This window comes from Bufo bufo, chromosome 3 (assembly GCF_905171765.1).
Source record: "Bufo bufo chromosome 3, aBufBuf1.1, whole genome shotgun sequence".
NCBI lineage: Eukaryota > Metazoa > Chordata > Amphibia > Anura > Bufonidae > Bufo > Bufo bufo.
In genome coordinates, this window is record NC_053391.1 from 454,571,387 (window position 1) to 454,595,189 (window position 23,803).

The following is a 23,803-nucleotide window of genomic DNA, read 5'->3' on the forward strand; positions in this document are numbered from 1 at the left end:
ATATATATATATATATATATATATATATATACACACACACATATACACACACAAACACACACATATATAGTGAATATAAGAAGTCTACACACCTCTTAAAATTTCAGGTTTCTGTGAAGTAAAAAAATTAGACAAATCATTTCAGAACTTTTTCCACCTTTAATGTGTCCTATAAACTGTACAACTCAATTGAAAAAACAAATCTTTTAGGTAGAGGGAAGAAAAATATAAAAATAAAATAATGTTGCATAAGTGTGCACAGCCTTAGGCCTCTTTCACATTACTGTATGGTTATATCAGTGTTTTGCGGTCCGTTTTTCAATGATCCGTTGTTCAGGTTTTTTTTTTCCATTGGGTTTCCGTTTCGTTTTTTCGTATGGCATATACAGTAATTACATAGAAAAAATTGGGCTGGGCATAACATTTTCAATAGATGGTTCCGCAAAAACGGAACGGATACGGAAGACATACGGATGCATCTCCGTATGTGTTCCTTTTTTTTGCGGACCCATTGACTTGAATGGAGCCACGGAATGTGATTTGCGGGCAATAGTACATGTTCTATCTTTCAACGGAACAGAACGGAAATACGGAAACTGAATGCATACGGAGTACATTCCATTTTTTTTGTGGAACCATTGAAATGAATGGTTCCGTATACGGACAGTATAAGGAACGAAAAAAACAAAAAGAAAGAAAAACGGTTGTGTGAAAGAGGCCTTAAACTAATACTTTGTTGAAGCACCTTTTGATTTTATTACAGCACTCAGTCTTTTAGAGTATGAGTATCAGCATGGCACATTTTGACTTGGCAAGATTTGCCCACTCTTCTTTGCAAAAACACTCCAAATCTGTCAGATTGCAATGGCATCTCCTGTGCACAGCCCTCTTCAGATCACCCCACAGATTTTCAATCGGATTCAGGTCTAGGCTCTGGCTGGGCCATTCCAAAACTTTAATCTTCTTCTGATGAAGCCATTTATTTGTTGATATGGATGTATGCTTTGGGTCGTTGTCATGCTGAAAGATGAAGTTCCTCTTCATGTTCAGCTTTCTAGCAGAAGCCTGAAGGTTTTGTGCCAATATTGACTGGTATTTGGAACTGTTCATAATTCCCTCTAGCTTAACTAAGGCCCCAGTTCCAGCTGAAGAAAAACAGCCCCAAAGCATGATGCTGCCATGCTTCACTGTGGGTATGGTGTTCTTTTGGTGATGTGTAGTGTTGTTTTTGCGCCAAACATATCTTTTGGAATTCTGGCCAAAAAGTTCAACCTTGGTTTCATCCGACCATAACACCTTTTCCCACATGCTTTTCGGAGACTTCAGATGTGTTTTTGCAAAATGTAGCCTGGCTTGGATGTTTTTCTTCGTAAGAAAAGGCTTTTGTCTTGCCACTCTACCCCATAGCCCAGACAGATGAAGAATACGGGGAGATTGCTGTCACATGTACCACACAGCCAGTACTAGCCAAATATTCCTGCAGCTCCTTTAATGTTGCTGTAGGCCTCTTGGTAGCCTCCCAGACCAGTTTTCTTTGTGTATTTTCATAAATTTTGGAGGGACATCCAAGTTCTTGGTAATGTCACTGTTGTGCCATATTTTCTCCACTTGATGATGACTGTCTTCACTGTGTTCCATGGTATATCTAATGCCTTGGAAATTATTTTGTACCCTTCTCCTGACTGATACCTTTTAACAATGAGATCCCTCTGATGTTTTGGAAGCTCTCTGTGGACCAAGGCTTTTGCTGTGGGATGCGACTAAGGAAATTTAAGGAAAGACCAACTAGAGCAGCTGAACTTTATTTGGAGTTCATCAGAGGCACTTTAAACGATGGCAGGTGTATGCTGACTCCTATTTAACATGATTTTGAATGTGATTGCTTAATTCTGAACACAGCTACATCCCCAGTTATAAGAGGGTGTGCACACTTATGCAACCACATTATTATTATTCTTGTTTTTGTTTTCTTCCCTCCACCTAAAAGATTTCAGTTTGTTTTTCAATTGAGTGGTTCAGTTTATAGGTCACACTAAAAGGTGGAAAAAGTGCTGAAATTATTTATCTTTGTCTCATTTTTTTTTACATCACAGAAACCTGACATTTTAACAGGGGTGTGTAGACTTTTTATATCCACTGTATATATTAGCAGAAGGACCCGGCTTTGCACGGGTATATTTCATCTATTTCATTTAAGGTTTCTGTGTGTTAAACGATAATAGACAGTATCCCTCATAACAGTGACCTCTACAGCACCCCGCCCCTTTAACAGTGAACTCAACAGTTCCCCACCCTTTAACACTGACCCCCCCCACAGTGCCCCGCCACTTTAAAATGGGACCTCCACAACAGCCCATCCACTTAACTTTCACCTTCACAGCATCCCTCCCCTTTAACAGTGAGTTTCACAGCACCCTACTCCCTTGACAGTGACCTCCACAGTACCCCGCTGCCTTAACAGTGACCTCACAGTACCCTGCTGCCTTAACAGTGACCTCCACAGCAGTTGCCCCTTTAACAGTGACCTCCACAGCGCCCGCCCCTTTAACAGTGACCTCCACAGCGCCCGCCCCTTTAACAGTGACCTCCACAGCACCCGCCCCTTTAACAGTGACCTCCACAGTGCCCGCCCCTATAACCGTGACCTCCACAATGCCCACTCCTTTAACAGTGACCTAAATAGTGCCCGCCCCTTTAACAGCGACCTCCACAGCGCCCTGCCCCTTTAATGCTAGGGCTACATGACATGTGTTGCGCGACATTTTGTCTCAACTACTTTTCTAATCATAGGCTATGGTGTCGCAATGCGACATGCGGTGACTGACGCAACAGTCGCATAAAATCCATCCAAGATGGATGCATGTAGCAGCGTAGTTGTGCCCTATGTGTTGTGTGACTTGTCGTCCGATATCCCTCGCCAAAAGCGGACCTATAGCAGTTTAGAAAAATGGCTGGGTTGTTATGGAAAGCTGGAGCAAAACTGTGTGTATGGCAGTTGGGATTTGAAGAGAAAGACTTGCAGGCTTGTATTGGCTATTCCAGGTCATTTTTTTAGGAATAGCTCAGGAACGGTATGTCCTAGAGATCTGAGACCCAGTCTAAAACCTTCCCGGACACCTGAAATACCTGTGTGCCACATTTGGTTAAGATCGGTTCAGTCGTTTGGTAGCGCATAAAGAACGAACAGACAGACAGACGTCTGGACAGACAGGAACTAAATATATATATCTATAATATAAAAATTTGTTCCCGTCTGTCCAGACGTCTGTCTGTTCGTTCTTTATGCGCTACCAAACGACTGAACCAATCTTAACCAAAATTTGGCACACAGGTACATCAGGTGTCCGGGAAAGTTTTAGACCGGGTCTCAGCTCTCTAGGATGTACCGTTTCTGAATCATTCCCAAAAAATTACTTGCATTAGCCAATACAGGCCTGCAAGTCTTTCTCTTCAAATCCCAACTGCCATACACACAGTCACATGTCCCTTATCAGCCAATTGAAGCTCACAGGCCCTTAGTCTCCACATACACACAGTTTTTCTGCAGGTTTCCATAACAACCCAGCCATTTTTCTTCACTGCTGTAGGTCAGCTTTACGCTAGGGCTACAGGACGACAATAAGCACGACACACAGGGCACAACTACGCTGCTACATGCATCCATCTTGGATGGATTTTTTGCGACTATCGTGTCGCAGTATGATGCATGTCGCAGTGCGACACCATAGCCTATCATTATAAAAATTGTTGAGACAAAATGTCGCACAGCACATGTTGTCGTGTAGCCCTGGCCTTAAAAGGGGCAGGGCACTGTGGAACAATTGAGGTAGTGAATTGTGTTGATTGAGCAGCCCTATTGGATTTGATTACTGATGTATTTAGCAGTCATTGCCAGCATGCTCCCACACTCAGGGGGTATTACTTCTTCTGTTTAGCTAGTCACATACACACTAACACTATGTAAGATGCCACAGTCGCTCACTGATTGTACATTTCCTTGTCAGGATACAAGTCAGACATACTCTTTCCCTGCTGATTATTCGATTACTAGCCCTATACAGAGTCATTCCCACACACATGAATTTCCTCCTCCCTAATATTGGATACAACGACAGGCTAACTAGACTAAAATGTCTAGCGCAACCCTCCCTCCCTTTATCCTAACGATAATAAAAAATAACTTTTATTCGCATAGGTGCATGCTTGCAAGAACAGAATAAAAATTGAATGACCAACTTTGCAAATCCACTGAATCTATATGTAAAAAACCCATATAGTTAAATCCACCTTGGTTTTTAACCCTTGTATCTGGATAGATACTTGCTAATACACCAATAAAAAACTTGCATATCACCAATTAAAAATACATTCCAATCTTATAGACTTCAGACTATCCATCGCAAGGAAGTGACTGGCGCCATGGGTTGGCATGCACACTACTGCTCCATTCAAAGAAGGTACTCTGAGACCCTCTGTTCCCTCGATCTCTCAGTGGTTGGACCTCCAGCACTCCAATATTTATCACCTATACTGTGGATAGGTGATGCATACTCTTCATGGGATAACCCCTGTAACTTAGATCTCTGTACAGTAAAGTAAAGTTCTTAGTAAAGTGCATATGCCACAGTATACTGTATATGCAGCAGATTTTGGATAATCAGCTCTTTATAAATTAAAAACCACAAAAATCACTAGAAAATCTCTTGTAACCAAAATCTCATCTATTTGTGCCGACTAGTGAGCTTGGTGGATTTACTGGATACGTATGTTCAGCAGCCAACCTAAAACACACTAAACTGTAGTGCAAACTAGGCGTGGAGGGACAGAGCAGAAGTTGCAGACTCTAATTCATACAAATTACAACAAAAACTAATTCTGTATACCTTCATATGAAATCTGAGCCACACGTCAGACTTCCATAGAGGTACTATATGCCTCTGTGGAAACTTGCTAATATCAATTTTATATGCAGAGTATCAACATATTTTGTTTTTCGATTCAATATTCAGAAGTGTAATAAGTCAGTTTATATTATATCATTATATTACCACTTTAACAATTTGATCCCTTACACTAACAATCAATGAGTAGGATAAAAAAAAATGAAAAATCATATTCATAAAACGAATATGGCCTAATTAAAAAAAAATAATTGTTGGAGGATATACAGCTTTCGTTAAAAAGCACATCTGAAGTGTATTAATATGATAAAGTACAATACTGCAATTAAAATTATTAACTGCACAGCCGTAGTTCAGATTTCAACCTCACGAGGATAAAATAAAGCTTACCATAATAATCGTGAACGCAGACATCATACAGTAAAAATATTGTTTTAATGTTGACCTATTAAAACGTCTTACCTCCAAAACAGGCACCAATGGCAAGGGCAAAAATAAGTGGTTTAATAGGGAGATCAACATCTGCATCCTGGCTTAAATTTATTAAAACAGGAATCTGGGAAGAAACAAGAAATAAAAATCAGTTATAATTTTCTGTTCACAGATGTGTAGGAGAAAACGGAGAGTAATAAAGCGCTATTCCAGCTTTGCAGGACCGTATTTATACAACAAGATGCACGAGTCCACTTGCCTAGGGCATCAGAATGGAGGAGGATGGCATTTCACAGATAAAACGAACGTTGTTGATTCTTAGAGATCAGCAGGTCTCATTATCTCTAACTTTTGTTTATTTTAGCTACAAGTCAAGAGATCCCTCATACTGCCTACCCCCAGCTAATGCGACACTAATTTCTTCGAAATAAATAAGTCTGGTACTGTGTTAAGGTTGATTTCCACGTGTGGAGGAGCAGACATCAGGAAGGAAGCATTCCTTCCAGACAACTGGTTCCTCGTTTAGTGGGAGTAACGCACTGCATTTACATGCACCGATCACCTCCACAGTATGAGAATGAGGAATTGCTATTGCGATCGCGCATACTAATACAGCTGCACGATCTGCTACCCAGAAATTATAATTTATTTGCCTGCACTAACGACAGCTTCACTCGATGAATGAGTGTTTTGCTCATTCTTCTGGTCATCTGTGTCCTCACACTCCCTGCCACTTTTAGCAGACTGATATGTCATTGTGGGCTCCTTGGCCCTCCCTGGCAATTCTCTGTTCTGTATTAGCCCTAATTGCCACTGTCGCTATCACTGCCCTTACCACAATCAACGTGGTTACAAGTGCCACTACTACTATTTCTGGCCAGATGGCTGAGGCTTCTAATAAACGCATTCTGACTCTCGGATGACAAGACATGGTTATTTAATTTTGCACTCATCCATTTTCCAGACATTTTATTACAAGGCCTAATGAAAACTCACGCTTTTCTTAAATGAAAAGTAATGGGTTTGGTAGACAGTCACACAAAGTATGGAATCTTTATAGCAAAATTGCTAGTCTGTTGTCCAACTTAAAGGGCATGTGTCAGCAGATTTGTACCTATGAAATTGGCTGATCTGTTGCCTGTGCACTTGGCAGCTGAAGACGTCTGTGTTGGTCCTATAATCATATTTGCACACTTTGCTGAGAAAAATTATGTTTAATATATGCAAATGAGCCTCTAGGATCTGCTCTTACTCCTAGAGGCTTTGCTCTCTCTGCAACTGCCGCACCCTCTCCACTTAGATTGATAGGGCCAGGCAGTGTAAATATGATAATGCCTTGCCCTACCAATCAAAGTAGAGAGGGTGCGGCAGTTGCAGAGAGAGCAGAGCCTCTAGGAGTAACAGCAACACCCTTAGAGGCTTCTAGAGGCTCATTTGCATATATTAAAACATCTTTTTTTTTTACAAAGCAATGCAGTCACATATAAACATGGGACTAACACATATGCTTTCAGCTGACAAGTGCACATCTCCGGTCAGCCAGTTTCATAGGTACAAATCTGCTGACAGATGGCCTTTACTATTAAAAGTCCTTCCCTTTCTACAAACACAGTGAACACTGCTATTGACAATGTACTTTGGAAATAATGCAGTATTGCATCTTTCTACTGTAAACCAAGTTTTAAACCTGTGATGCAATTTTCTCCCCCTCCACCAACAACACCAACAGAATGCAGGAAAGGCTCAAAACAGATGTTTTTTATATAACAATTGAGAGAAAAAGAGCTGCTCTCACCTGCTCCTTCTTTGCAGTGAGCAAGAAAAAAAACGCACCTGGATACGGTTAACTTGAAGTCCAAACGAAAAGCAAAATCCTGCTCAGTCTCGCAGAGGTAAAATCGATACTTTATTGATGCGGTATAAAAATACATCCAGGAAAAACAATCTTAGTCTACATGTTTCGGGCTACTTAGAATGTGAGCCTTTCCAGCATGGAATTTAGGCCATGTGATAACCCAATCAAGAGCACAGGTGGGAGTCCACTATATCTGCTGCATTAATTTGTATCTTACCATGTCATGAGTAAGGGCTCACATTCTAAGTAGCCCGAAACATATAGACCAAGATTGTTTTTCCTGGATGCATTTTTATACCGCGTCAATAAAGTATCGATTTTACCTCTGCGAGACTGAGCTAGATTTTGCTTTTCGTTTGGACTAGAAGTTTTCTATACTATACTTTCTATTCCTATTTCTATTCTATACTATAAAATACACATTTCAAACTTGTAATGTCATTAATCTAATGCCCACAAAAGTGTTTAAGGCAGTAAAAGTCTTGTCTATGGTGTAATTTATGTCTAAGTTTACTCGTATAACAATTGCCTTGTTGTAAAACACTGGTGATGTAATGCAATGCTTTTAATAACACGAGACAGATATAATGCACTGAAAAATAAACCTGCAATTGCTCAGCAGCAGAATGTTATTGAGGTGCTGTGCTGGCAATAATATCACAAATGCGAAAAAAAACTTTTTTCTTGCAGGTGGTTGGTTTTGTAGCTCAGATCTGCTAGGGTGAGGTTCTGTAGCAGCTGTATTTTTAAGCACTGACTGTGCCCCACCCAGCTCCCTATACCCTGAAACCACTTTACCTAAACAGCCCCTCATATTCTACAGAAATACGTCTTTCTATTCTCTCCCTTTACTGTCCCTGTAACACTAGAAAAAAAAAAGATTGATTGTGTCTCCTTTTCTGTCATACACTGCATAGATCCACCCACCTTCATTAACAGATCAACAAAGAATAACTCTGCTCGCTCTGTACAAGTCTGTTCCCACTCCTGATTGGCTGATGAGGTTGTTTTCCACCTATGAATCAATCTCAACCTGCCTCTCATCTCCCTGTATGGACAATTTTAATACATGTGATGTGTTGCATGTAAATTGCATTTAATGGAGCAGAGATTTGTCAAAACTGTATATCTGAATAATCTATGTTAACAGTCAGTGCTATACATTATACATCTCCAGTTTCTGCTCCCTGTACTATATGTAATAATGCTGGGAGAGTCAACTACCCGACGCATCTCTTTCCCCTCTATTCTCCTTCTACAGTAAGTATAGTAGTGTAATCTGCGAGTGTTGGTGTAGGGTGGGTTATGTTACATGAGTAGAAAGGTATTGAGCAGTGGATGCTACCAGGGTGGGTGAAGGGCAGGTTGCTTTTAGTATCCTTATTCAAGAAGTGAGTCATGAAGGGGGGTTTATCACTATCTGGAGGTCACCATGTAGATACAATTTGTGGATAAGTACTTACAAATACATAGATATAGTAGTTACAAAAAACAAAACAAAAAAAACTGTGAAACAACACGCAGAAGGGGGTCTACATCCCCTGCCCAGGGAGGATTATCATCCTGCAAAAGCTTCCATTCTATTTTGTATTTTAAGGCTTAATTAAAAGAGGTGGCATACAAAAGGCAGAGGGATGACACAGAGGACATTGATGGCATAGAGAGGGCAGAGGGGGTGGCTTACCCAGGGGAAAGACTGATGGCATATTAGGGGGTAGAATTTTTTAGAGCCCATTTTATTTTTTCACATAGCTGGCTTTATTTCTAATATAACTAATAAAACTACATACCATGCAGACACTAGTTTGACTCAACAGCAAGGGTTATTTAAAGCCTTTAAGCAAAAAGTTATCATTTCTGTGCTTGACCAAATAATGCAGGCCTTGAGAATGTAGTAAGTGAACCATTACTTTAGCAAGTGCCCCATCATCATTTTGTGCTTCATTTTTTCTGAAGGTACTAAACACTGGCTCCAGAGTGTATAAAGGAAGAAAATAGATGCTGGAAATATTTCACTTTAGGGCATTCAGATTGTTCTGCTAATATTGAATGCACGTTTCAATACTGTGGCTATTTATGACGAATAATTGACTTTATTGATGAGCAAGTAACACAACAGCCTTCAAAGAAAGCCTTAAAATAATGAGCAATGTATTTTTAGCAGTGCGCAAGCAATGTTCAAACAGCAGAAAAGCTTTTCAAAGATAAAACGGTGGATGAAAAAAATATTCATAGTTTAATGACCCAGTTTGTTTTATTTTAGCAAATCTAAAAGAATATTTCGATTCATATTTGGGATGGAATAAAGCCTTAACGTTTTGTCTTTCATCTTCATTGCCCTATTATTAGGAAGGTTTCAAGGTTTTACTAAAACATATCAATGTGGTACTATATTTACAACTACCTCCTCGTGGAGTTATGGTCTTCTGTCTAGTTCTTAGATGCTTAAAGGGGATGTCCAGCCCAGCGCTCCACTTTTTCCATAATTCCCATTGTAGTGAATTAGAGGATAGGATATGCCAGCAATATTAGGTGCAGGTTCCACTTATAGGATCAACACACCTATCTCTAGAACAGGCCCCTCAAAGTGAAAGAAAGCATATTGTGCAAGTGTGGTCACCTTCTATTCACTTCTATGGGATTTTTGAAAATAGCCAAATGTTGGCTCTGCTATTTCTGGCAGTCCCGTAGAGGTGAATAGAGAGGGGGCCCATGGATGCATGGTTCACTCTCCAGTCACTTATATAGGACTTTTGAAAATACCCAAGCTTGTTTACTCTGTTATTTTTGGAACTTCCATGGAAGTGTATAGAGAGGATGCCACAAATGCACAGTGAGTTCTCATTCACTTTCAGTAGCCATTTCTAGAGATACTGTAGGTGCAGGTCCCACATGTGGGACCAGCACCTGACATTGGTGGTATATCCTAGTGATACGACACTAATGTCTCAGAGGACACAACCCCTTTAAGAATAAGCTCAAATAGTAGCGCTCACAATTCAAAATTTGTATCTATGCCATGGCGATAGAGTGCCTGCCCCTTGCATAAATTCACTACTGTAATCAGGGGCGTCGTTAGGTCAAAACATTCGGGGCTTGAGCCCCGGCAGCCTGACACCAACTGTTGATTATCTAATGCAGTTTTTCATGCCAGCGCAGTCATTTCCACACAATCTCCTGCACAGCCCGGAGCCTGATTCCGCCCACTCATATGACTGATCATGTGCTCCTGACATCATGAAAGTGTCCTTTTGCCCACTAGGAACTATCATCTCCTGAGGTAGGACATGTGAATAGAGCATTTCTAGCATTGATGTAGATACGGGGGACAGCGCTCCTTGTATTTAGGACTGTCCCAGTATACAGTAGTAGGGAAAAAGTAACCATAAACCGCTGGTCTCTATATGCACATTGATAGACCAGAGGCATTGGTGATACTTTATCTGAGGTGCATGTTTTGACTGTATTCTGCCTCCTGCCCTGTACTGTACCCCCCCTGCTGCACTGTGTATACCCCCTGCCCTGTACTGTACCCCCTATGCTGTATTTTGCCCCCTGCCCTGTACTGTGCCCCCCCATGCTGTATTCTTCCCCCTGCCCTATGCTGCACTGTGTGTGTGGCTCCTGACCTGTACTGTGTCCCTTATGCTGCACTGTGTGTGCCTCCTGCCCTGTACTGTACCCCCTATAATGCACTGTGCCCCCTATGCTGCACTGTGTATGCCCCCTGCCTTGTACTGTACCCCCTATAATGCACTGTGCCCCCTATGCTGCACTGTGTGTGCCCCCTGCCCTGTATTGTGCCTGCAATGCTGTACTGTCCCCCCTGCCCTTTAGTGTGCCCCCTATGCTGCACTGTGCATCCCCCTTTGCCCTATACTGTACCCCCTATACTATACTGTGCCTTGTAAATTGCAGCCTCCCTTCTCTGTCTCTAGTGCTTGCCACTTGGCACTATCATGGCACACTAAGGCCGGTTTCACATCACGTTTTGCCATTCGTCTAATGCAAGAGTAGGCAACCTACGGCACTCCTGCTGTTGTGAAACTACAACTCCCAGCATGCATTATTGCTCTGCTCTTCTCATAACTCACATAGAAATTAATGGAACATGCTGGGAATTGTGGTTTCACAACAGCTGGAGTGCCGAAGGTTGCTGACCCCTGGTAACGTATACATAAAATGTATATGTTAACAGGTGACTCAGACCGACACCATCCAAAAAAATGATACGTTAATGTATAATATTTTTTTTTTAAACAGACTTTGCGGAATACAGAAGCGTAGTGTATCCCATTTTCCAACGTAAACATCAAACGGATGGCAAAAATGTGATGTGAACTCTCCCTTACATATGCACATATAGGATGCCAGGATAGTCATGGAGGGGGGTGCCCATACTAAATTTTGCTGTGGGGCCCAGTTAGTTCTAGCTACGCCCCTGGCTGGCAGGGCCAGCCGCTCTGACTCTCCTGCGCTGCGCAGCCCCGCCATCCTAATCTGTATCCTGCAGTAACTGAACTTTAAAGCAGAGCTCATGATCTCATTACTATCTTACACACTCAGCTCCGGAAACATGCAGTGCGGGCGGCGCTCGCTCACTGATGCAGGCGCGTGACGTCAGTGAGTGCCGCCCGCACTGCATGTTACTGGAGCTGAGTGTGTAAGTCAAGATAGTAATGAGATGAGCGCTGATTTAAAGTTCAGTTACTGCAGGATACGGATTACTGAGGGGATGATCTGTGGGGTTGCCCAGATGGCTAGGCCCTTCACAGGAGTTATTAACCCCTTTCAGCAGTCCTCCTTTCACTGAAGGGGGGACTGCTGAAAGGGGTTAATAACTACTGTAAAGGGAGGACTGCTGAAAAGGGTTAATTACTGTGAAGGGGGGGACTGCTGAAAGGGGTTAATAACTACTGTGAAGGCCCATGGGGGTGTGGCTTCATGGGGTGGGGGCGTGATACAATGGGCTTGTGCCCCGGATGTTTTCAGACCCTAGCAACGCCCCTGACTGTAATGCTTGTGAAGCAGCTCCAAAAATGCCCATGGCAAGTGTGACAAGTATAAAACTCCTATTATATAACTATCCACTGTATTGTTTATAGTGCCAACCAGTATGTCCATTTAATATTATATTATCTGACAATTGATGGATACTAATGAGAAACAAACAGTTACGCAACACCATTACAGTGACATAACTGTAGCCAAATTAAAACATACAGGATCTATTTATTTGTTCCCACAATATCAATGATGTATACAAAAGATAAAGATAATAAACCTTTGAATAGATTTTTTTCTACTGGGATCATTTTTTATCTTGATTTCAGATGCACAGTTGTCCTTTTATTATGATATGCCATAATACAAATCGTGTCTGTTATAGCAGCTTATGTTTCCTTATAGTAAATATTTTAACCAGTTATTAAGAAGCTACTGATTGGAGCCCTCTTGTGGTATATTCAGTTCAGAACTCTCTTGAACATCTGTGGAGAGACCTGAAATTGGCTGTCCACTGTGGGTCCCCATCCAACCTGAGAGAGTTTGAGAGGATCTTCAGAGAAGGCAGAAAATCCCCAAATCTGGGTGTGCAAACCTTGTGACATCATACCCAAGAAGACTAGAGGCTGTTAATTGCTGCAAAGGTGCTTCAACTTGAAAAGTACTGAGTAAAGGGTCTGAATACTAAGATCCATGCAATATTTTAGTTTTTTCTTTTAAATAAATTAACAATGATTTCTAACATTCTGTTTACACTTTTTCATTATGGGGTATTGGTTTCAGAATGACAGGGGAAATTATTTTAGCCCAAGGCCACAACATAATATAATGCAAAAAAGTGAAAAGGTCTGAAGACTTTCCAAATACATTGCATGTTAGAGATGAAGGGGAATGAGAAAAACACACAGGCTAGATAGTGCACTGAAAGAAAATAAGAAAGTGCTTCATATAGAAGGTTAATTGAGCTCTGAACCTACAGCTGCCAAGCAGGCATCTAAGCAGGTGTTATAAACAAAAAAAAGCAATACAGAAATAAGCCAATATTACACAAATTTAAGGTCTCCAAGCATATTAACATAGTACTAAAACGCGTCTCTTACCACATGCACTTACTGTACATTTCACTAACTTTCTTTGATTAAATTTCCATTGCAGAATTGCCTTTTGTCCTAAATCAAAGCTTAAAGAGGACCTTTCACTAGAATAAAACATCTAAGCTAACTATACAGACATGGAAAGCGGCGCCCAGGGATCTCCCTGCACTTACTGTTATACCTGGGCGCCGCTCCGTTCTCCCGGTATAGGCTCCGGTATCTTCATAGTTAGGCTCCACCCAGCACGGGAGAATGAGACACCGGCAAGTTCCCCTGGGTGGAGCCTAACTATGAAGATACCGGAGCCTATACCGGGAGAACGGAGCGGTGCCCAGGTATAACAGTAAGTGCAGGGAGAACCCTGGGCGCCGCTCTCCATGTCTGTATAGTTAGTTTAGATGTTTTATTCTAGTGAAAGGTCCTCTTTAACCCCTTCAGGACACAGCCATATTTCATCTTAAGGAGCAGGCCATTTTTTGCAAATCTGACCAGTGTCACTTTATGTGGTGATAACTTTAAAACGCTTTTACTTAGCCAGGCCATTCTGAGATTGTATTTTCATCACATATTGTACTTCATGACACTGGTAAAATTGAGTAAAAAAAAATCATTTTTATTTATAAAAAAAATACCAAATTTACCAAAAGTTTGGAAAAATTAGCAAATTTTAAACTTTCAATTTCTCTACTTCTACAATACATAGTAATAACTCCAAAATAGTTATTCATTTACATACCCCATATGTCTAATTCATGTTTGGATCATTTTGGGGATGTTACAAGGCTTAGAAGTTTAGAAGCAAATCTTGAAATTTTCTAAAACCCAATTTTTAGGGACAAGTTCAGGTCTGAAGTCACTTTGCAAGGCTTACATAATAGAAACCACCCAAAAATGACCACATTCTATAAAATACACCCCTCAAGGTATTCAAAACTGATTTTACAAACTTCGTTAACCCTTTAGGTGTTCCACAAGAATTAATGGAAAATAGAGATACAATTTCAAAATGTCACTTTTTGGGCAGATTTTCCATTTTAATAATTTTTTCCAGTTACAAAGCAAGGGTTAACAGCCAAACCAAACTCAATATTTATGGCCCTGATTCTGTAGTTTACAGAAACACCCCATACGTGGTCGTAAACTGCTGTACGGGCACACGGCAGGGCGCAGAAAGAAAGGAATGCCATACGGTTTTTGGAAGGCAGATTTTGCTGGACTGTTTTTTTTGACACCATGTCCCATTTGTAGCCCGCCTGATGTACCCCTAGAGTAGAAACTCCAAAAAAGTTACACCATTTTAGAAACTACGGAATAGGGAGGCAGTATTGTTGGTACTAGTTTAGGGTACATATGATTTTTGGTTGCTCTATATTACACTTTTTGTGAGGCAAGGTAACAAGAAATAGCTGTTTTGGCACAGTTTTTATTTTTTTGTTATTTACAACATTCATCTGACAGGTTAGATCATGTGATATTTTTATAGACCAGGTTGTCACGGATGCGGCGATACCTAATATGTATACTTTTTTTTTATTTATGTAAGTTTTACACAATGATTTCTTTTAAAAAAAAAATAAAAAATCATGTTTTAGTGTTTCCATAGTCTGAGAGCCATAATTTTTTCAGTTTTTGGGCGATTTCCTTGGGTAGGGTATGATTTTTGCGGGATGAGATGACTGTTTTATTGGCACTATTTTGGGTGCGTGTGACTTTTTGATCGCTTGCTATTACACTTTTTGTGATGTAAGATGACAAAAATGGCTTTTTGTACACCATTTTTATTTTTTTACGGTATTTACCTAAGGGGTTAGGTCATGTGATATTTGTATAGAGCAAGTTATTACGGACGCTGCGATACCTAATATGTATACTTTTTATTTATTTATGTAAGTTTTACACAATATCATTTTTGGAACAAAAAAAAAAAATCATGTTTTAGTGTCTCCATATTCTGAGAGCCATAGTTTTTTTCAGTTTTTGGGTGATTATCTTAGGTAGAATCTCATTTTTTGCGGGATGAGATGACTGTTTTATTGGCACTATTTTGGGGTGCGTGTGACTTTTTGATCGCTTGCTATTACACTTTTTGTGATGTAAGGTGGCAAAAAATGGTTTATTTAGCACAGTTTTTTTTTTTTTTTTACGGTGTTCATCTGAGGGGTTGGGTCATGTGATGTGTTTATAGAGCCGGTCGATACGGACACGGCGATACCTAATATGTATACTTTTTTTTTTTCCCCTATTTTTTACCATTAGTTTTTAGCTTTATTTGGGGAAAATTAAGTTTTTGGTTTATTTTTACTTGAAACTTAATTTTTTGGGGGGGGGAAACTTTATTTTTGGGGGGGGAAACTTTATTTTTTCAACTTTGTTTTTCACTTTATGTTTTGTCCCACTTTGGGACTTGAACTTTTGGGGGTCTAATCCTTTACAATGCATTCCAATTCTTCTGTATTGGAATGCATTGGCTGTATGAGTAATACTGTGTGTATTACTCATACAGCTTCTGGCCTGTGAGATCCAGGGGGCTGGATCTCACAGGCTCGTCACCGGAAGGCAGCGCGATGCCTTCCTTAGTCATCGCGCTGCCTTCCATGCCATCGGGTCCCCCCTACAGCCACATGGGGACCCGATGGCACCGCCGCCAGCAGCCGCAAACCGCAGGTCTGAATTGACCTGCGGTTTGCGGCGATCGCCGACACGGGGGGGGTCACGGGACCCCCCCGCGCATTTAGCTAAGGTGCCTGCTCAATGATTTGAGCAGGCACCGGGTTCCGATCACCGCCAGCCGGGCGGCGGCTATCGGAAATACACAGGACTTACCCGTACGCCCTGTGTCCTTAAGTACCAGGACATCAGGGCGTACCGGTACGCCCTGTGTCCTTAAGAGGTTAAATCTATGACAACTAAACCCAATTATATTTTGTTATATTCATTCGACTTTATTCAAGTTGTGTTTTGACAAATTATCAGGTGTTTTTCCTGTATCAGGATGAGTAGTTTAGCAACACATCTTGTGTAATGTTTGCACCATGACCTTTTTTTTTTAGAGAAAACTAAGATATTTTATTAACTTTTATAGTTTGCTAGAGATTTGTAATTAACTAATAAATCATTTGGGACAGATATGGCCTTTTCTGAAGTATAAAATGGACTTAGAAAGAAAAAGCAGGGTCTTATTAAAACCGTTAATATTGAACAAAATAGCTTGAGTGGATAAGAGTTTAAGTACTAGCTGCATCATTTGAAATGAGAAATGTGACAAAAACCATTTGTTCAGGCAAACAACAAACAGCAACAAGCTGAAAGCTCACAAGATGGAAAAAAAAAAGTCTCGTACCTGAGCAGTCCTTCAAGATATGAAGTACCGGTAGTTTACTATTTATTTGAGAATGCTTTATACAGTTGATTAAAATTTAGATCTGGGTGTTGTTTCCTCTGTAGAGTACTCTGATGCAAGGAATAAAATGGCTTCACTTCATGATATGGGCTCAGGTGAGATGTGCATAACTTTGTAATGGAACAACCCATTTAATGACTTTACCCCCTGATTAACATTTAATACTAACACATCCCCTATCTTGTAGATAGGGGACAGGTGTCTAATGTGGGGGGATTCAACCACACTCTCTCCAGCAGCTCTATAGAGATGAATGGAGCAGCAGCTCATGTGCGATCATCACTGAATCCGAATGGGAGGGAGGGGGACACAGTGGCCCCGTTTTTATGATCTGTGAGTGCCCCAGTAGTCAGACCCTCAGGCACAGCACTGATTAGATAGTGTGAGATCCCCTAATAAGCAACACCCATATGTACTTTTATTGCAGACTGTATAAAATTCATAAACTTCTAGCCGGAATAATAGAGGAATGGCACAACATAGAGTCATAAGAATAGATGCTCCCGAACTGTTAATTCATGGGGAATGCAAGTAGTTACTAAAAGAGATATGTCAGGAGATATCACAGGTCCCCTTTAACGATAAATACCATTCAATCCACAGATCAAAAAGAGGCAACAAAAATGATAAATGTGGCAATAAGAGAAATGTATAGTTCATGTACTACTTAAAGCGGGCAAGTAGCCCAACAAACCCATTGAACATACAGTTATTGCTAGTAAAAGTAACTCTAGCAACTGAAAGGCCATATATGCTCCGTTCAAAGCTGCGATGAGAGCAGAAAAGAGAAAAGGCAGCTTGGCAGGGATCAATCCACACCACTTCTATTACCAGGCTGCAGTACTAGGCTTACTACAAAGAACACATTCTGATTTTACCGGATCTGAAGTGAAGAATTCTTTAATAACTATAAGCCATATCCAATGATTGGGCATCACACATAAGTATATAGATTTACCTCACAGACATTCAGTCAGCAGTTCCATTTTCCTATTAGAATTGAATCCCCAGCAAGGGTACATTTTAGACCTGGACATAGAACGTGTGTGCAGAATTAAAGAGCTATTTAAGCCAGGTGCATCATGATGTGGCCTTTGAATTTGCACTTACTGGTCTCCAGGCAACATCTGAAATGAGAACCTTTTTATTCTTGAAAGATATTTTTCAATAAGTATCCTTTGACTTACCATTGCAGCAGTAAATGGGATGTTGTCAATTAGAGATGAAGCTAAAGCTGAAACCCATACTACTAATATGATTGCAACTGCCAGCCTTTCATCTTCAGGAACTGCCTATTAAAGAAATTATTATTCAGAGATATGATTTTAATAGTATAATGTACGCATAAGTATAATTGCGGGAAATAATTTACACAAAATCTGTTGATGTTGGAAAGACTACTGTAATTTTCTTTATGCATATCAATTAGTATACATAAACATTGATAAAAGAAAATTGTAAGCATGAATTAATGGTGCCAAGTCTATTTTAGAAATTAAGATTACTTAATATACATGTATCCAAGACAGGATTCAATTGATTCAATACAGTACACTATAAATGATCTGGAGTTATATACCTCATATTTTTGAGCATTTTTGTTCCACAATAGCGGGGGTGGGGGATCATTTACAAAGGCTTTTTGACCATATTCTGGCTTTAAAGAGTCATCAAATTTGGTGGAAATGGCATGTTGCGCAAACAATTTGTAACATGTTTTTCCCGTCTCTCAGAACTTAAAAAAAAGGGAGTAAAGCTTACCTAAAGGAGATGGAGCCAGAACAACAACAAACCTATGCCAGTTCTTAGCAGGAGTAGGATTACGTTTCTGGAGATGGAACCTCACAGATATAACACATCTATTAAGAGGCCTGTGCCTTAATAGATTGGTTGTATCTTTTGCCAGTGGGGTTTTTATTAAGACTGGTGTCTTTCTAATACCAGTCCTTAGTAAATGAATTCCATTGCTTTGATTTAGAGTAACTTAATAAAAAAAAACGTTTTGGTTTGCCTGATCAATAGGAGTGTGTAAATTAAGGTGCAATAGCATGCAGACAGAACGAGGGAGCCAATCATGAGATTCTAGGGCTCCAATTGCTTGCAATGACAGCCTGTGGCCTTGTGAAGGTTCCAAGGCTTGTAATAGCAAACTGCTTGCAAAGCTGTGTCTGAGGCATTAAATTGAATTACTGGAGATCTACTAAAGTCTATGGTAGAAGTGATCAGAAGATCACATGTACAAGTCCCCTAAAGGGACTAAAATTGACAAAACACCTTTTTAAATTAAAAAACTGAAATATTAAAGCTTAACCTCTCCCTACACAATTTTACACATCATAAATAATAATAAAAAAATAACAGGTATAGCCAATGTCTAAACTGTCCAAACTATGAAAACGCAAAAAAAAAAAACACACAAAAAATATATATATATATTTGAAGTGATCTAGAGGTTGTACAGTAAACTACAGTTCACCCCTCAAAAAACAAGATGGAAATATTAAAAAGTTATGGGGAACAGAAAATGATGATGTACAGAAATTTTTTATTTTTTCAAAGCTTATTTATATTTTTAAATGGTAAACCTTAAAGACTATACAAATTGAGTAATCATACTGATTCACAGAATAAGGTTGTAATGAGCATTATAATAATTAAACAAAAAAATTGAGGAATTAGGTTTTATTTATTATTTATTTTCAATTTCAACCCACAAAGAACTTTTTTCCATCTTCAAATACAATATATGGAAAAATAAAAAGTGTAATTAAAAAAAAAAATTGTCCTACAAAAAAATAAGCCCTTAAATAGGCATGTTAACAAAAAAAATTAAACAGCTGTGTTTTGGAATGCAGAAAGGAAGAAGAAAAAAATGCAAAAACAAAATTTGGCCTGGTCCTTAAGGGGTTAAATAAAGGTACAACTGGGTGGTACCAGTTGAGGCTATGTGCCTACAGTCTGACACTATCCAATTTATGCTGCTATTGTCAGACTGTGCAAATACACATAGTTTTACATGCTGGCGATAAAGCTCCACAATAAAGAATAGGGGTTGCCTATGTGCTATACAGTAGGAATGCAGTTACTATACTGACTGCTTACCAATTGGACAGTATAAATATAACAATTGAAACATGGAGCACCATTAATAGCAGGAATGCAGTAGGACCACAGTGAAATCCTTCGTTTTCCATTAAGGTTTAACCATAATATCATCCAAAATATAGCTTTCAACAAATAGGCATAAAGTACAGCAATTACATAGGGTACCTACTGTATAGACATCCTGTTCAATATTTTGGTATTTCTAGTGTTTTAGAGGGTTGTACATCAATGTTGATTGCAGATAAAGCAAGGTTATAAATTGATCAATGATAATAAATCTCAATGTGTTGTATAAACCCTATAGCTCAGGGATCAGCAACCTCCGGCACTCCAGGTGCTGTGAAACTACATCTCCCAGCATGCACACTTGCTTGACTGTTCTCTGAACTCCCACAGAAGTGAAAGGAGCATGCTGGGAGTTGTAGTTTCACAATAGCTGGAGTGCCGAAGGTTGCTGATCCCTGCTATAGCTGATCACCACAGGTACTATTATTTTACATTTTAGTCTCTTTAAATTGCTGCCTACTTTTTGTTTCTGTACATATTGCTAGCTAATATTTTGGTGATAATTGTTTTAAATTATTAATTCATGTAATCTGAATTTTCTTCTTTTATGAACAAATAAATAAAACTTCAAAGAGGAGGTTGTGGCATCATACAACTTCGATAACTTGCACCAATATTTGGCATAAAAACAAAATTGAAAAAACATAATATTTTACTGTAGATGATTAAAAGCATCTGATGTAGAGGAATGATACATGCATAAGGAACTCAATATAAAAAAGAAACCCATGATATACACCACCCCTCTGGCTCAGTAATACATGTAACACCGTATCCTTCATAACATCTTTAGCCTTCAAGAGGTTGTCCAATGAACAACTAAAGCAATGAATTAGGAGAGCTCTGGATCCATGTGAGGTACAGGGCTGGTTCTGGTTTTGTTAGATATGGTCATGTACCGTATGATAACTGATTTTCAATGTTTACAGAATTTATGGCTAAATCACTTTATTGTTTTCCAGGGCTCAGCTCACCTTTATCAGTACTGCAGTTTGTTCCCCTATGTAATCTATTAAGTGCAGATTAGCCAAAGCCTAAAAGAGAGTTATACAATATTAGATAAACCAGTTATTTCTTAATGTCTGCATCCAATATGATTTAATTAACAGAGATAATTGAGAGGAAAAGTAGCAAGATGTTTATTAAAAAGGTTTGCCCTTTGCCACAATGTTACAGTATCCTTAAATGCAGTTTTCTTAAGTATTTACCACATAAAGAGTATTACACATAGGATTATTATTCATTTATTTGAGATGTTTTCATCTTCCTTTGCCAAATTTTTCAGCTTAAACTTTAAAAGTAAATTTTTTATATTTTAACATATTCAAAAACATTTGAATATCCTCAAAATTCATATTCCAACTGAATCTGAGTCTTTTGCAGCTTTATTTGGATGAATCTCTTAAAATGGTGACTATTTTATAGGCCAGAAGACAAAAAAAAAAGGAGGCATCTGCCACCAAAAAGGGATCATTTTTGGACCATGTTTTAATTAATAAAATCAGACATCACAGTGTGTTATTACCAGCTACCATCCATTAACCTATAGCCATATATATTGCTGTCACTTTGACATTACTAATGTTGTCTTTGCCTGGAATAGCTTGAAATGTGTTCGATACAGTCCTAGGAGACCTAAGAGTATCATGCATGACTTTTCATGGCAATATGTGTGATTTGTGTAGAATTTATTTGTACAGCAATTGGACCTGCCAACCAATTCATTAGAATAAATACAATTTTAGGAAATCTGCTAATCTCTAGGTGTGATAGAGCAGTGAGGAATAGAAAACATTTGTTGTTTACAGTCCATACCTCCATTAACACAAAGAGTGCAGCAAAAAATAGCAAGGTTGCCCATTCCACTCGATGCAGAATCATTTCAAAATCATGAATATCCGCAAGGACAAGTAGCCACAAGGAACCCAAAACTGCAATCCATCCTGTATTGGAAATAGAGATGTATAGCTAGGGTAAAGGACACAATGTAGCAAGTTGCTCAAATCATAAGACTGCTTATTTTAAGTAATAGCTTATCAAAATAATATGAATGAATTGGGTAATTGACACAAATGGTACAAACTTATTAACACCCCAGGTGGCTATTATGTACTTTAGTTATATCATTAGGAAACGCTACCCTTCAAATTTCCTTTTTTTTATTTTTTATTATTTATAGAAGTGAAGAAATAAGCAATCTTACCAAGGTCCAGGTGAATTTCAGGGACAAATGAATTAAGGAAGAACATGAAGATAACAAATCCCAAGATAGACAAACATTTGATTAGAAGGATCTTGTCCGTAATCCTATGCTGTTTCCACCAAAAAAAAAAAGACAAAAGTGAATAAAAATGACTCGCATATAAAAAAATGTGATACTATGTATGTACTACTAAATTTGCAGTAATTATATATATATATATATATATATATATATATATATAATCTCTATCTTTGTAGAAAATCATCTATTTACAAATAAATGGGTACCAATCCAAATCCTTAGAGAATCTCCCAGTGTCAGATGTATAGATTGAAAATACCAATAAGACGACACAGGGTATCAAATAAAATACTCATTTATTGATTTAATTTAAAATATTATAAAAATTTTGACCAAAGGTAATTTCAAACATACATAGAAATATAAACTCAAGGGAGAAATCCCTTCAAGGTTAGAAGTGTTCGAAATATTCTATCTATTGTATTACACAGGTAAGAAAAAGCTAAAGTGCTAAGTTACAAACAAGTACAAGCTAATGTGCCATCAAAATATTAAGAGGTGCAACTGTGGGAAATAAAAATATTAACATGCATCAATAATCAATACCTGGCTGTAAAGTAAAATGTATGTACATCACCCAAGGAACCCCCGTGCCCAGACTAATTCTTCACCTCATGCTTCATCAGGGGATAAAACATTAGGTGAACTACGCATTGGGGCGCAGGGGTTCCTTGGTTGGTAAAAAAGTTGAATATCATCGAAAAAGTTAAACTCATTTTATACAGATTCATTACATACAGGGTGATCTATTTCAAGCGTTTATTCCTTTTGTTGTATGTAGATTATGGATTACCGTTAATAAAAACTCAAAAGTCAGTATCTCAGAAAATCATAATATTGTGCAAAAGTTCAATATTGTAGAGACAGTGTTATACTCTAATCATACTGATGAAGATAGATGGCCTTGCAGTTCGCCTGGCAGTCGTTTCGCGGCGAACTTTGCTCGTTCGCGATACGCCGAACATGCGAACATATGGCAATGTTCGCATGCGCCATATTCTTTTGCATTGTGCTGAACTTTGACCCATGACACATCCATCAGGTGGGACAGGAGAGCCAATTGAGACATTTAAGCACATGGACACACCCGCACTCTATAACAGAACCCGATCTGACTGCCATTTTACATTCTGTGTTTTTCCAGTGTAGAGATAGGTTGCTGTGTGGAGCAGGGAAAGACTTAAAGACACCAAACGCTAGCTAATAGGGCCATAGAAGTCCTTTTAAGGACTGGTATAGGTGTGCTATCTATAGGTGTGATATACTTATACTATACTTTCTAACATAGAAAGTACACTGCTCAAAAAAATAAAGGGAACACTTAAACAACACAACACAATGTAACTCCAAGTCAATCACACTTCTGTGAAATCAAACTGTCCACTTAGGAAGCAACACTGAGTGACAATCAATTTCACATGCTGTTGTGCAAATGTGATAGACAACAGGTGGAAATTATAGGCAATTAGCAAGACACCCCCAATAAAGGAGTGGTTCTGCAGGTGGTGACCACAGACCCCTTCTCAGTTCCTATGCTTCCTGGCTGATGTTTTGGTCACTTTTGAATGCTGGCGGTGCTTTCACTCTAGTGGTAGCATGAGACGGAGTCTACAACCCACACAAGTGGCTCAGGTAGTGCAGCTTATCCAGGATGGCACATCA

General features: G+C 39.1%; 1 protein-coding gene across 1 annotated transcript in view; it reads right to left on the bottom strand.

Annotated features, from left to right (window-relative positions):
- OCA2 (OCA2 melanosomal transmembrane protein) overlaps positions 1–23,803 on the bottom strand; it is a 483,235-nt gene that overhangs the window by 73,600 nt on the left and 385,832 nt on the right. Inside the window, exons 18-22 of the mRNA XM_040425133.1 lie at positions 22,061–22,169; positions 21,673–21,800; positions 20,832–20,891; positions 17,874–17,978; positions 5,364–5,457 (exon numbers count right to left, since the gene is read on the bottom strand). Coding sequence (XP_040281067.1) covers positions 5,364–5,457; positions 17,874–17,978; positions 20,832–20,891; positions 21,673–21,800; positions 22,061–22,169 — 496 coding nt within the window. The remainder of the gene's footprint in view (positions 1–5,363; positions 5,458–17,873; positions 17,979–20,831; positions 20,892–21,672; positions 21,801–22,060; positions 22,170–23,803) is intronic.